The following is a 15,568-nucleotide window of genomic DNA, read 5'->3' on the forward strand; positions in this document are numbered from 1 at the left end:
GTGTGTGGACACAGGCAGAAGGTGGCCAATTGCCAGCCAGCAAGAGAGGCCTCAGAAGACACCAAAACTTTCAGCACTTTGATATTAGATTCCCAGCCTTGAAAACTGTGAGAAGATGGATTTCTGTTAAACCACCTGTTTGTGGTCTTTTATTGCTATGGCCCTAGCAGACTAATAGAAAGTGTGTCTTCCATCATGCCGCCTCTCTGCTAAGACTCTCTCATAACACTGGCTTATAGTGTAGTGTCACAGAATCTCTGCCTGTCCTTTGGGGTCTTTGAAGAGTGGCAGATGGCATGGGAAGAATTTGGTATATAGCAGAGTGTTAGGATTCTAGGGCCAGCTCTGATGACCCAAATGCCCTGAAGAAAGTTCCCTAGTCTTTCTGGGAGACAGTATCATCTTGTAGAACTGGGTGTGGGAGATTGTCTGCCTCAGTTTGAGTTGTCAGCTAGACAAATTACTCAACCTTTCTGAAAGGTTAAGTTTCTTAATCTCTAAAATGGCAATAATAATCCATCTTGTTTTGAAGATGAAATAAGATGGTGTCTATAAATCATTTAGTGCTGGCAACTGGGCAATGTTTAACAAATGTGAACTTTTAAAATTAAGTAAGCAAATTAGCAACTGCTGAGATATCTTCTAATTTGTCAATCTAGATTCTATATATGGGCTCCATTTCCTCTAGATTTCTCAGTCTATGGTCTGTCCAGTTTTCCCCAGGACACCATACTAATTCCCAAGTTTATTCATTCATCCTTCAGTCAGTAGGAATTGAGTGACCAGTGGGGCCCCACAGGAGTAGAGGGAAGAGACAGGACTTCCCCTGTGTTGCTCACAGTGAGGGAGACATACACTCTATAGACTGGTAATGTAGTATGTAACACTGTGGTAGGACACAGCAAGGAGAAGTGCAAGCGTCCTGACCAGAAGATAGGTTAACCTTAGAGGGTGAGTTTACACAGAACCCTGGACAGGCAGCGACTCTCCTGTAGGGAAGGTGTGGGTGTAGCTGGGCAGGGGGCAGCACCAGGGAGAACCTGAGATGGGACGGAGCATCTCCAAGGCGGCTGCAGCTTCCTGTTCACGGCTTTTTCCTAGAGAAAGTATTTCCATTTTTCCTTTTCTAAATATCTAAGTCCATTCATGGTTTCAAATATCAGCTGAGTCACTTAGCTTTTCCATCAAGCTTTTTCTGTTTTAAACCACCTGAACCCTTCTCTTCTCTGAAACTTTAGTAGATAGTCCATAACACTTACCTGTTTAAATAATGAGCTTTTCATAATACAAATATGAGAGATTCCAGAAGCAGTGTCAGAGACCTAGAAATAAAAATGGAATGGGAAAATAGTCAATTCACAAGGAATCGTGTGTACATCAGCCACAGGGACCACGCCTTGTACTGTTGAGTTCCTGGCATAAGACAGAGACCTAGTTAATTAATCTGTGTCTTTGTATCTGGTGGCATGCTCTTAGATTTCCTTGGGAATAGGGTAATTCTCTTAACAGGTTTTCTGTCCTAAACTGAGAATATGGCTTAACAGATGATTCTAATATAAAGCAGCTCATTTACCCATCTTATTTCCTATTGTTTCTTCATTTCTTTGCACTTATTAGTGATGTCAAACTCTTTGATAAGCCTTGGTTTTAAAAAAGCACCAGCAAAATAATTTAAGAATTTACAACTTTAGTGCTGCCCTAGTAACTATATGCTTATATAAGAATGATGAGTATGGAAACAGTGCACTGCCTTATGCTTTTAGATCATCTTTCTATATCCAGCATAATGGATAAAGCTTTCAATTTGGAAGTAGATAAGTCAGTGGCCCAGTGTGTTTATTTTTAATATTTTAATGGATCAGAAGCAACAGTATTTCTTAATCTCTATTAAAACTCATTATAAAGTATGAAGAAGTACACAGCCTTTATAAAAGGTACTCAACGAATTTGCTTGAATTTCTTAGACATCTCCAAAGTGCCAAATAAGTCTCAGGAAGATGAGGCAGTTTTGGGAAAAGCATCAGTTTCATAAACAATAATAATAACAAATGACAATTTTGTGCATTTAGGACCTTTTAGATACTCTGCTGATGATTGGCATGCCCTTTCTCATTTGATCATCCCACTGCCTTTGTGAGGTGTGGGAACCACTCCCCCCTTTAACAGATATGGAAACTGATAGTCTGAACCACACAGAGAAAGGAGGTGTACTGAACTGGCTCAGTCTGGCTGCAGAGGAGAAGTCTGCCACTACTTCAGTGTGGAGGCTCTTGTGGCCTCTTCTGCTCTGTCACACAATGAAATAGAGGGAAAGAGAAAAAGACCTTCATGTCCTATCCCTCTTTCCTCCAGACGCCACAACCCTAACAATAGCCTCTTCTTTTCCCATTGTCCTATCACCCTCTGCAGGGAAAGGGAACTAACAAAACAGTCTAATCAGTTTCTGGTTCTTGTTCCCTCTTCCCAGAGAAGTCCGTCTTTCCCTGACAACTTGATGAGAGGGCTTTGGAGACAGACCACACATTATGAAAGCCAACGGCTATGTTACATGGACTAGTGTGTGTTGAAAAGTGTATCCAAGTTTCCCTCTAATTAGTGTTCAGGAAGTCTCTAATTACAGGGCAGCCAAAAAAATTAAAATAAACAAGTAAATAAATAAAGTATGAACTACATTTCTCATACTACTGACTTAAAGGACTGTACATTCACCAAGACTGGTTATTCAGCTTAGTTATAAAAAACAGAAACTAAAAAAATTGCTGTTCTGTGAGCATTCATTATAGTGGTTGTGAAACCTAGTAGCAGTAAGGTTTCCAGGACTGAGCTGATTGTAGGAAAAAAAACACATTTTCCTAGTGTTTAATGTGGTTACCTGGAGAGAAATGCTTTAGTTCTACAAAACCAAAAAAAAACCCACTGCTACTATTAACAGTTTAGGGGGAAAAAGGGATGAATAGGTGCCAACATATGACTGGAATTGAAAATTCCGTCACTGTCTGACAATAATGACCAATGATTTTATCCTGAGGAAAGTGAACCTAATCCAGTAATTTTCCCATATAACTGCTATTTCTTTTGAGCATACCTTTGGAATGAGAATTGTACATGTAAATTAGATCTGCCCACATGTATTGGACTTTTTAAGTAACTTTTTTATTTTGAAATAATTTAAGATGAACTGCAAAAATACAGAGTTCTTACATGCTTTTTACCCAGATTTCTCCAATGTGGTATCTTAACATAACCACAGTGCATTATCAAAACCAAGAAAGATATTGGTGTAATGCTGTTAACTAAACTACAAACCTTACTTGGATTTCATTAGTCTTTTGTATGCATTGTATTTTATCCTGTGTGACAACCTCTGCCTTTTTGGGTTAAATACACACACACTTAGTATTATTATAGTTATGGCTGGATTTCCATCTGTTTTCCACGTGGCTCATTTCTTTTTTGTTCCTCTGTTCCTTGTGTTAAGTAGATATTTTCTAGTAGACCATTTTCATTCTTTTGTTGATGCTCTAATTATATTTTTGAGTGATTTTTCTTAGTGATTACTCTTAGAATTTTTTCTACATGCTTTTTTTGCAATCTACTTATATTACAATCTACTTTCAACCAATAATAACTTGATTCCAGTAAAATATAGAAACTTTAATATAGTTCCAATCCCTGCCCACTCCTTTGTGCTATCATTGTCAAATATATTGTTTATATATTTATAAACCCAGTATATCTACAGTTTTATAACTCATTGCTTAATATATTTTATGTCTTTTAAAGAATCTTAGAGAAGAAAAGAGAAAAAACTGTATTCATAGACTATTTTACACTGACCTACATATTTAATTTTTCTGCTACTGTTCATTTGTTCCTGCAGATTCAATTACCATCTAGCATTATTTCCTTACTCTGTCATAGCTCTGTTCCCAATGCCCTCCTTACTGATATTATTTTCATGCACTACAACTTTAAATAAGCCCAATAATACAATTTTATAATTATTATTTTATGTAATTGAGTTCTAAATCAGTTATGAGAAGAAAAGAGAGAAAAAGTATTTATATTTAAAAATTCCTTTATGCTTTATTGTGCTCTCTGTTTCTTTGTGTGAAATTGAGTTACTGTCTGGTGTCACTTCCTTTCAACCTGAACTTTATTCACTATTGTAATCCTTGTAGCAAAAAATTTTGTCTTTATTGCTGTGGGAAAATCTTTATTTCTCCTTTTATTTTGCTAGATATAGTATTGTTGATTGATAATTTTGTTCTTTTAGCACTTTGACTATGTCATCCCACTGCCTTCAAACCTCTCTTCCAGTGAGAGGTCAACTGGTAATCTTTTTTTGGTTATCTTGTACATGATGAACCATTTTTCTCTTGCAACTTCCAAGATTTGTTTTTTTTGTCCGAAATTCTCAACATTTTGACTGGGTTTGGATGTTCTTGTTTTTATCCCACCTGGAATTGTTTAAGCTTTTATGACATGGTTTTAATCAAGTTTAGGAAATTTTCAGCCATTATCTCTTCAAGTATTTTTTTGTTCCTCTTTCTCCCCTCTCTTCTCCTTTGAGATTCCATGTCCATATACATTAGCATAGTTGATGTCATCTGGAAGTCTCTGAGCCTTTATTCATTTTTCTTTATCCTTTTTATTTTCTTTTTGTTCTTCAGATTGGTAACGTCTGTTGACATATCTTTAAATTCACTGATTCTTCTGCAAGATCAAATCTGCTGTTTATCTTCTCTAATTTTTCATTTCATTTATGTTTTAGCTCCAGAATTTCTATTTGGTTACTTTTTCTAATGACTATATCTCCTTATTGCTATTCTCTATTTGGTATGTTATTGTGCCATATTTTCCTTTAAAGCATAGCTTCCTTTAATTCTGTGAATATATGAGTAACAGACACTGAGAAATACTTGTCTGTTAAGTTTATGCTCTGGAGGCCCTCAGAGAGAGTTATTATTTACTGCTTCTTTTCCTAGAAGGCTCACATTTTCCTGTGGTTTTTATTTGTTTGTTTGTTTGCCTTATTGTTCTAGCAGAAAACTGGTTCCTTTTAGATTATATATTGTAGCAACTCTGGATTCTGATCCTTCCTCTCGGATTCCTGTTGCTGTTTGTGTTTTAGTAACTTTCCTCGGCTTGTTCTGTGTTGTCTTCCCCTGTGATGTTCAGACTCTGGTATTGTCAGCTCAGTTTTTATTTTTAAACCTGGTTTCCTCAGGGTTGCTCCTCAGTCAGCATGTTTTGGCTGTCAGCTAGAGATTAGCCAAAAGTTTGCCTAAACACATTGAGCAAGTAAGTCTTATGCCTTTTACTATTTAATCTGCATGTGGCTCAGGGAATACTTTCAAACACAGGGAAATGACAAGTCCTCCCTGGTTTTTACTTTTTGTATTTGCAAGGCCTCCTGTTTAGTGGGTAATCTTGCTAAATCCTCTCTGTTTTCTTCTTAACAGGCACAGCCTTGTGTATACATACGGGTTTCCAGATCAGGAATAAGTGGGCCTTACTAAGGCCTTCTTTGCTCATCTCCTTACCCAGATCAGCCAAAAATAAATTTCTGTCTGGTCTGTGTTTTGTTGCTTTCCTAACCAGCATGAACGTGATGCTCACATTATACTTCCCTAAATGTTTGCCACTGTATCTCTATTGTTTTTGACAACATCACTGAGCATGGAATTTTCCATGCATTGTTCCAAATACCATTTCCCCCCACATTCTCCCTGTTTTCCCAACAGCAAGGCAGCAGAGCTACACATCATCAGGCATTTGTAGGCATGCCTTCTAGTTAGAACTTCCATGCCATGGAACTGGTGAATAGGCTCCTGCTTTTCTTACTGAGATTTAAAATAAAATTAGATTCACAGATGTTTTAAAAGTAAATGCTTTTCATGTGCTGTATATCCTTGGGCCAGTTTCAAGATCAGTTTCCAGAGTTGTTTGTGATAACTCTGACCAATTAGATCAATACTCTTTGGGGAGAGGATTTTCCAGGTTCTTCATTCTTTTGAAAGTTGGTCCACCTACGTATTGAATTTAAAGTGGATGTTGTGGCCGAGACCCTGGGTCATAGGACCTAAGAATTTAATACTAAAATATGTGATACAACCTATCCTTTTACATTTTGAAAAAAGTGGGTAGACTAGAGTGTTATTTAACTCAAACTCCATACCTACTTCACAGGTATTAAGGATTGGAGTAGAGATGGGGGTAGGACTTTGGAAGGATTTTGTGTTATTGTTTTGTTTGCTTATTTGTTTTGCAGAACACTGCTTGGAGTAGAACCCTGCTTCCTTTGATGAGGGGATCTAGGAAGAATATACTTCCTATTCCCCAAATCAAGAGAAGGGACTTTAAAGAGACTAATAAGAAAGTTTATCAGAAGGTTTGATATATGTCTCCTGCATAGACTGGTGTCTAGTCATGCTTGAGAAATATAGAGGGACACAGGTAACAGAACAGAGAATTTTACTAGGAAGTAAATGTATTCTCAGAGTCTATTGCAAGGAAACCCCTATGAGTATTCTCCATGGGCTGAAGAGAACCCTGGGAAGGGTCTTAAATCCTATGCCTGGTGTTTGCCTGGTGAAGTGAAAGAACCTCAGAGGACCACCTATGGACAAGGACCACAGGATGCACTGGGGCTGCAGAAGAAGAGAACAGAGATGCATTAGTACATGTCAGAGAATACAGGGAAGAGATCTCAAAAACTGAGTATCAGAAGAATCTACAAAGCATTCATGAGAGAAAGAATCAGTGTTCACATGCAGTGGGCCTGGAGATCACAAAGACTGCTTACAATAGCACAGTGAAGTCATGACCTTTTTTGCTCCCATCTCTCTCCCTCTTCACCCTTCACCAACCGTGAGGGATTAAGAACTTGAGTTGGCAGCTTGAAAGGGTTAGAGCATAGGAAGGGTTGGGGAGTGGTCGATGGCCTCAGCCCCTTCCCTATAGGTTCCAGTTTGGGGAGGGGAAAACACTTTAACTCTAAATCAAGCTTAATTTTGGATGACTACATGGGCCCAACATTTTAATTCCTGAATTCATTAGAAAATATATCCAATGTATAACAGAAATGTTCTGAGACTGACTGAGGTTTCATCAAGGTAGAAGAAGAGATAGCTCTGAATGGATTTAAAATACAGAAGAATGTTGCTCTGGGATTAAATATCATGAGTTGTGTTTCTTTAATATCTGTTTACTTTGTGGTTTCTGACCTAATGGATCTGGGCAGTTAGCTACTGTAAGCATGTTTCCTGCCTTTGGCTTTTATATTGGGGGAGCATCTATCCAGTTGTTCTGCAGGTTGCAGTAGTGACAGTAATTGTAAAAAGTTAGGTGATGAACTCAGTGATATGAATGGAGTTGCTGGCAATGAAAAGAGGAAATAAAGTTGCTGACACTAAACTCTGGGCACCAGTAACAGATTTCCTTTAAACATGTTGAGTACTAGTCTTCCCCCTTCTGGAATTTCACTTGTTCTGCTTTAAAAAAAATTAGAGGTTGATATTTAACATCCTTTAATGTTAAGAATAGTTAGGAATGAAAAAGAGGGACATTCAAGAGAGTGACCATACTAATCTGTGAATAAACTTCATAAATAAACCTGATAGCATGTAATATTTATCCATCATCCATCCACCTATCATGGAACAGCCATTCATGTTCATCTCAAACCTGCTACATGTTAGGCATTGGGCTAGGTGCTAGGATAAGTCTGTGAGCAAGAGAAATGTGATCACTGGTTTTATGCATCTTTAGTTCTCTCAGGAAAGGCAGACATTGTATAAATGGAATGAAAGGCTTGAAGGAGAAGGGCAAGGTGGAAATGGGACCAAACCTACTCTGAAGCCATAGAAGGCTTCCCTGTGGAAGTAACATTTAACTGCGTCTGCAGAATGAGTGAACTTTATCTAGGTGAACAGTAGTTGCCTACATGGACTTGCATGATTTGCCACCTAGATTTCCAAACTCATCACAAGCCACCTTCACTTTTGCTCAACTATTTCCCAGCCACCATCTTCACTCAATTCCCCAAGTGGCCTGCATGGAGCACCATATTCTAAATCTACTCCCTCCTCCTTCTCTACAGCTAGCTCCTTTCCAGAGACCAGATCTCAGGTCATTCTCTAGTTCCACTTTTTGCTTGTTTCCATCATTTTATGCATCTCCATTTCTAATCATTTCATTCATTTCTTGGATTATTCATTTTCTGGTTACCCTCTAGAAATGTAAGCTCCAGGAGGAGAGAGAGTGTGTCTAATCCATTCCCTCTTGTCTCTCCAGACCCTGGAACAATACTTGACACATAGTAGTTATGCCTTAAATATGTTGGATAAATGGATGAAGAAAAGAGGTAGGTTATAGTCCCGAGTGGACAAAAATATGACACAATTGAAGAAAGGAAAGAAAACAATATGGCTATAACACAGAAAGAAAAGGGGAGAGTGGTGATATTAGACAAAGGAAGTAGGTAGAAGTCCAATCTTGAAGTCTTTTAGACAGTATTTTCAAACTTCTATTAGTGGGTCATGAAATCAGTTTAGTGAGCTGCTACCAGATTTCAACGAATGAAATAGAATAAAAATCAGGGTGTATTGTTCTTAGTAAAACTGTCACACTAAATTTGTTTCCTTATTTTATTCACATGTGTGTGTATATATATTTGTGTATTATATTGTGATGTAAAATGGTTTCCTGCTTTGATTTGCAGTAAATGTAGACCATGTTGTAGGATTCATAACTTTGTGCTAAAAAATAGAAAATCATTGGAGATACTTTTACAGAGGAATAGGTTTCAAGATTCCCTTCCAACTGTAGACATTAAACACAGAAAGTGTTACTACTTTTAGCAACATGTGAACATGAAGTACTGGGCTAGGCTGCATTTCTTGCCTCCCCTAGATTACCTTATTATGCTTATTGAAAGCAGAAGCTATGCTTTGTGTACAATTGCATTCCCAGTGCCTAGAATAGACTAGGTAGATGACCTCCTGTGTGAAGAGGCTCTAGCTTGTGAAGTGAAGGCCTGTAGATCCCAGGATATGTTCTTCTGCTGTGGTCCTGTCATTAGTAGTTTTTAACATGGGAAATTTTGGTGAGAATAACTACGAGAATCCTGTTTACATTTCAAGGTTCCCATGGATAGTATCAAGTAGAGTCTATAGGGCCACACTTTCATAATACACAAATGATCTGTCTCACCATTTACTCCCTAGCACCTATTGTAGTATGTTGTAGTTGTTTGTTGAATGATGAATCCATCATGGGTTTCTTATTTTCCACTCACAACAATAAATCCAACTGACAGTGTATCTTTTGGAGTAAGTGCCTAGTTATTAGCGGTGGTCCCATGTAAACTCAGCCTTAAAAGGGGAACTTGGATGCATTGAGTATTTACAGTGGGACAGGCACCTTTCACATTAATTAACTCAGTGCTTGCTGGAACATTTGAGGTTGTGCTATTCACAATTTATGGCTCTTCACATTTATGGGTCTTAGAATGAGAAACTGGACTTAGAATCAAGGTCTCTGATTCCATATACAGTAGTGTTTTCAGCAAATTACACTACTTCAGTGAAGAAAACAATGTGATTTCCCCTCAGGCATTGAATCCCTGCTAGTAGTTCTGGGGGATTGCCCTGTAACTGCCATGCCTTTTCAGCTGCTGGAAGAGGAGGATGTACCTCTTGGGACTACTACTATTGCGGCAACTTAAAGGCCTTGTGCTCTTGGACCCAGGAGCTTTATGTGGCCTGTCATGTGCTTTAAAGAAGGATTCATATTAAGAAATTACTTCACTTCTGAGGGGTAATGACTTAAGGGAAATATAGATGCTTAGAATGAAAATGAGGCAAGTGATATTCATGCCATATCATCTGTAAGAATATGTCCCACCAGCCACTCTAGAATGTAAGCTGTTCTCTGATGTGGTAACTGATGTGGGCATATCTTGAATTTAATCAGTATAAAATCAACAGCTATCCTGGTAAGCTTAGTCATTGCTGATAATTTTAAACAAGATGTAATGGATATATCTCAGAAAACCCTGATGGTACGGAGTACTAAATACTTAGGATCATACCATCTGATGTAAATATGATTTCTCATATTATAAATTCAAATACAAATGACAGAGTCACAATATATCCTATTGCAGCTTTATCTGTATCTTCTTATACTGTCATTCCTTTAATATGAAATGTAGTGAGACTACTTAGAGCTAATCAAAGGCACAGTGTATTATGGTAATAAATGAACAACCATGTTTATATGATGTTTGTAAGATGAGAGTACTTAAGGGAAAACAGTAGAGGGAAAAGAAACTCATGCAACATTGATGAACTGACAGATGATGTAGAATATAGAGATGAGGATAATATAGTTTATGAATGAATGGTAAATGAACTTTCTTTTATTTGGTTAAAATATTAGTTTAACTAGTCTTGAAAATTGTTCCTCTTGTATAAATATATTCATCCATTCATTCATTCAACAAATATGTGTTAACTGGTCATGTGCACTTACCTAGGGGCTGGGAATATTACAAAGAATGAAATATGAAAAACATCTGCCTTCATGGATGTTCTATTCTCAGTAAGGGGGAGGAAAGAGACAAAAACACAATGTAAACTATATAGTAGATGTTACATGGCAATAAACAGGAAAGCAAGGGTTGTGCCATTAAAATAATATGGATCCGATGACAATGCACTATGAGAAGGTAAATATAATTAAGCTTTAGGAACTCAAGGAGTGATTAAAGTAAATGAATGTTTTAATTTAAAAAGTTTTTCTTCCCAATAAAAATAATGATCTTGGTGAGCCAGAATGAGGAAGGGGGATTCTCTTTGTATATAATTTTTAAATAGGGGACTATGGATGATTTTTTGCCTTTCTTATAATATTGCTTCATATTTTTTCACATTAAAAAATGAAGAAGGCAAACTGGAAGAAAATATTTGCAAAAGACACATCTATGTCTTTTGCAATGGCTGTTATCCAAAATACACAAAGAACTCTTAAAACTCAGCAATAAGAAAGCAAACAACCCCATGACACCTCATCAAAGAAGATATACAGATGGCAAATAAGCATATGGAAGAAACTTCACATCATATGTCATTAGGGAAAGGCAAATTAAAACAACGAGACCCCACTACACACTGATTGGAATGGCCAAAGTGTAGAGTGCCGACGACATCCAGTGCTGGTGTGGATATGGAGCAACAGAACTGTCATATATTGCTGGTAGGAATGCAAAATGGCACAGACACTTTGGAAGACAGTTTGGTATCTAAACATCCTCTTACCATATGAACCAGCAATCACACTCTTTGGTATTTAGCCAAAGGAGTTGAAAACTTAGGCACACAGAAAAACTTGCACACGGATGTTTATGGCAGCTATATTTACAACTGCCAAAATTTGGAAGCCATCAAAATGTCCTTCAGTAGGTGAATAGATCAATAAACTGTGATACATCCAGGTAATGGAATATTATTCATCATTAAAAGGAAATGAGTTACAAGCCTTGAAAAGACATGGAGCTAAGTTAGATGCTTATTACTAAGTGAAAGAAACCCATCTGAAAATGCACCATACTGTATGCAACTTCCTGGAAAAGGCAAAACTATGGCGATAATAGAAAGATAGGTGGTTGCCAGAGCTTGGGAGATAGAAAGGGATGAACAGATGGAGCGAAGGATTTTTAGGGCAGTGAAAATACTCTCATGATAGTATAATGATGGATACATATCATATATTTGTCAAAACCTATAGAAAGTCCAACCCCAAGAGTGAACCCTAAGGTAAACTGTGGACTCTGGGGGATGATACGTCATAGGAGGTTCATCAGTTGTAACAAACGTCCCACTGGGGTGGGGTTATTGGTAATGGGAGAGATTGTACATGTGTGGGCGCTGTGGAGATATGGGGAACTTCTGTTCTTTCATCTCAGTTTTGATGTGAACCTAAAACTGCTGTTAAAAATAGTCTTTAAAATAAATAAACACTATTCTTTTTGCTTTGGAGAAAATGATGAAAGAAGTGAGTTTTAGAAAATCATGAGCACATTATGAAATCCTTTTGATGTAAGAAAAATATTCATATTTTTTCCTTTCCCTTTTATACTAAGTCTATGAATATGCATAGATATAGTCTGAAAAGATACAAGTCAAAATGAAAATTGTGATTATACCTTATTGTTTATTCATCTCTGTAGTTCATGTTTGTGACAATGAGCATAAATAATTTCTTATATATTTTTAAAATGTGTTTAAAAAGAAAATCACTTAAATTTAAGACACATTTTATTTATTCTGAAGTAAAAACATTTTAGAATTTACATATTAATCATAAATAATAAAGATATTTAAAAAGATGTTCCAAATAATATGTGATTACATAAGGTTAAAATAATGTTATTTAATTAAGTCCCAAAAAATCTATGATGGAGGAACAAAGATATTCACTGAGTAGTTTTTTTTATTTGATTTTAAATAATACGGAGTAATTATAGGAAAAAAAAAGGCAAAGTATGAGAGTATTTTTCTTTCAAAATATGTTTTATTTAACTACTTCCAAATTAAGCTGGTACTTTAGAATGAACAAACATTTCATTTACACTGTGAGCACTAAAGTTGAAATTTAACATGAATATATTGCTAAAGTTCTTAACAAATAGTTAAGGTAAAAAATTTTCCTTCTTATTGTGAATCTGTGTAATAGTGTCCCAGTTGAGAAAACAAACAATGACATATTTTAATTATAAACAGTCCAAAAATAATTTTAATTTTCCGTAATTTCAATGAATTTCTCAAAAATACTTGGCAAATGCAAAAAAAAAATCCTGAAACTTCCTATTAATTGCTCAGAGAATAAATTTGAACAAATAAATATGGAAATTAAACAGTTCTATCAAAATGTTTACCTTTTCCCTGAGTTATGGGCATATACTCACTCATATAAACTGTTAGGAAACTAAGTCTATCTGGTGCCCTTGAGTAGACTTTCTTCCTAAGATTTATACTCATCATCATTTAAATCTTGGAACTGCATCTAAGAGAAAGCTTAACAATCATGATTGTTTATTTTGTAGGTTTTAACGAAGCTAGAGTGCCAGAGAAGACCTTTGAAGTGTGAAGAGATTTCCTGTAATTGAAACCAAAATGTCATTTATAGATCCTTATCAGCACATTATAGTAAGTCATTTATTGTTTATATATTCCTTCTGGGAGGGAGGCAATATATTTCTGTGCATGAGTATTTCTAGTGTTGCTAGTAATGTAAAATTTATGACAAATTCTGGATTTTCTATGAAATTCATATGAACTTAATGTGATACAAACAAAACATAATAAAACTAACCAATTTCTTTTTTTAATCACTGTAAGTTTCTGGAAAAGAGGTACTTGGTAGGAAAAAATGCCAACATCTGTAACAGTACTGGACATTAACTTTCATGGAACAATAAATAATATAGTTATCACTTAGCAGTAATCTGCCTGCATAAGTTATACCCTTCATGGGATTTGACGGAAAGAAGATAAAAGAACTCATGAATTGAGGGTTATATTATGGTATATATTTCCAGGGTAATTAATTCTGTAAACTTTCTCTATGGGTGGTTCATTCTTAGTAAAGAGTTGAGTAATTTCAATTTTAGTATGTAATTTTCCAAACTCCATTGGAAGAATACACTCTCTTCTTCTCATCAAAAAAAATAGAGGAGATGTTTTGCTGTTTTCAACACTTGAGATCCAATTAGGTTTATACAGACTAGAAGTAGTTTTTTATGGATATGCAAGAATAATCCACAGCCTCATTTTTACTTAAAATGAACCATTGTTCTCTTACCCTACCTCCCTCTTGAGTTACCATCCTCTTTCTTTCCCTGCCAATGTAGCAAGGATTAATGCATTGTAATTCTTTGTAGTGCCTTCTTCCCCTTCATTCACAGCTTGAACCACTGAAATCTGGCTCAGCTCTTGGACCGAGGACTTCAAGGTCCTCCTTGGTGCAGAATCCGATGGACTCTTCAGTATCTCCCACCCCCACCTCTCTTCTTAAAACCCTTGTCAGTTTTTTCTGGTTCTGTTTCTTAAGAGTTTTCTTGCTCTTGGTTCCTTCTCAGTTTTCTTTGCAAGCTTCTATTTCAGTGTGCCATTTTTAAAAATTGTGGTATAACATATACGGTGTGTAAGTCTTAGTTGTTCAGCTTGATGGATTTTAACATCTGTATTCTACCCATGAAACCATCATACAGATAAAAATGTTTAGAAGTATCCCAGAAAAGTTGTTTGCATCCCTTCCAGTCAATAAACTCCATGAAGGTAACCAAAATCTGACTTTTTTTAACCATAGATAAGTTTTGCCTGTTCTTGACCTTCATATAGATGTCTTACATTCAACATTATATCTGTGAGATTTATTCCTGTTGGTGTGAGTAGAAGAATTCCATACTTTTACATTGGCATGTAACATTTCATGATTGGAATATACGGCAGACTTTATCTAGTCTACTGATAACTTTCATGTCCTGACTGAATGGCAATGGTGCCTTTGCTGTAAGTCAGGCAACCACCTGTGTGTGGCTTGATTTGTATTCTGTTCTTTGGTCTGTTTGTCTTTGTTTGCCCCAATGCCAACCTATACTAATTTCTGTAGCTTTGAAATGTGTCTTAACATATGGTAATGTAAATCCTCCAAGTTTTTCTTCTTTAAGATTGCCTTGGCTATTTTCAGCCCTCTGCATTTCCGTATAAATTTTGAAATGAATTTTGTTGATTTACACATATACACACACAATTGCTGGGATTTTTATTGGAACTCTAATGATTCTATAGATCAGTTAGGGGAGAGACAACATGATAAAACTATTGAATCTTCCCATCCATTAACAACCCATGATTCTAATCCAAAACTGATATTATTTAGATAACCTTTAATTCTCTCAATAGTGTATTGCAGTTTTCAGTAAGAAATATTTTGTATATGTTTTAGATGTATTCCTTGGCAGTCAGTGTTTTAGTGTCATTTTATAGGTCTCTGTAAATTTCATTTTCCAATTACTTGTTGTGTATATATGGAAGCATAATTGATTTTTGTAGATCCAGTGAACTTACTGAATTTCTTCATTAATTCTAATAGTTTGTGGATTCTTTTGGATTTTCAACTTACACATTCCAGTTACCTGTGAATAAGGCCAGTTTTAGTTTGTCCCCTTTAATCTTTAAATGTTTATCTTTTCATTTTTACTGATTTTGACCATTTACTTTGGGTATAGCCCATAAGTTTGGAAATGTTGTATTGCCATAACTGCTCAATAGTATTTCCTAACTTTGATTATGCTTTATTCCTTGACACATGGGTTGCTTAGATGTGTGTTTCTTTATTTTCAAATGTGGTAATTTTTTTAGCTGTCTTTGTCATTGATTTATAATCTAATTCTACTCTGCTCAGAGAGTATACTCTGTATGATTTTTCATTGTTTATAATATATTTATACATGCTTATGGTCTATCATATTGTCTATTTTGATAAATGTTTCATATAC

At 36.0% G+C, this 15,568-nt stretch overlaps 1 protein-coding gene across 2 annotated transcripts in view; it reads left to right on the forward strand.

Moving 5' to 3' along the window:
• Positions 1 to 15,568, forward strand: part of PLA2G4A (phospholipase A2 group IVA) — a 140,428-nt gene that overhangs the window by 12,142 nt on the left and 112,718 nt on the right. The window contains exons 2-3 of one of the 2 annotated variants that reach the window (XM_057507962.1): positions 8,299 to 8,368; positions 13,112 to 13,214. In XM_057507962.1, the coding sequence (XP_057363945.1) occupies positions 13,182 to 13,214 (33 nt within the window). In that variant the 5' untranslated portion in view covers positions 8,299 to 8,368; positions 13,112 to 13,181. The remainder of the gene's footprint in view (positions 1 to 8,298; positions 8,369 to 13,111; positions 13,215 to 15,568) is intronic. The other variant, XM_036912542.2, reaches the window with a different exon arrangement.

This window comes from Manis pentadactyla, chromosome 9, assembly GCF_030020395.1.
Source record: "Manis pentadactyla isolate mManPen7 chromosome 9, mManPen7.hap1, whole genome shotgun sequence".
NCBI classification, from domain to species: domain Eukaryota; kingdom Metazoa; phylum Chordata; class Mammalia; order Pholidota; family Manidae; genus Manis; species Manis pentadactyla.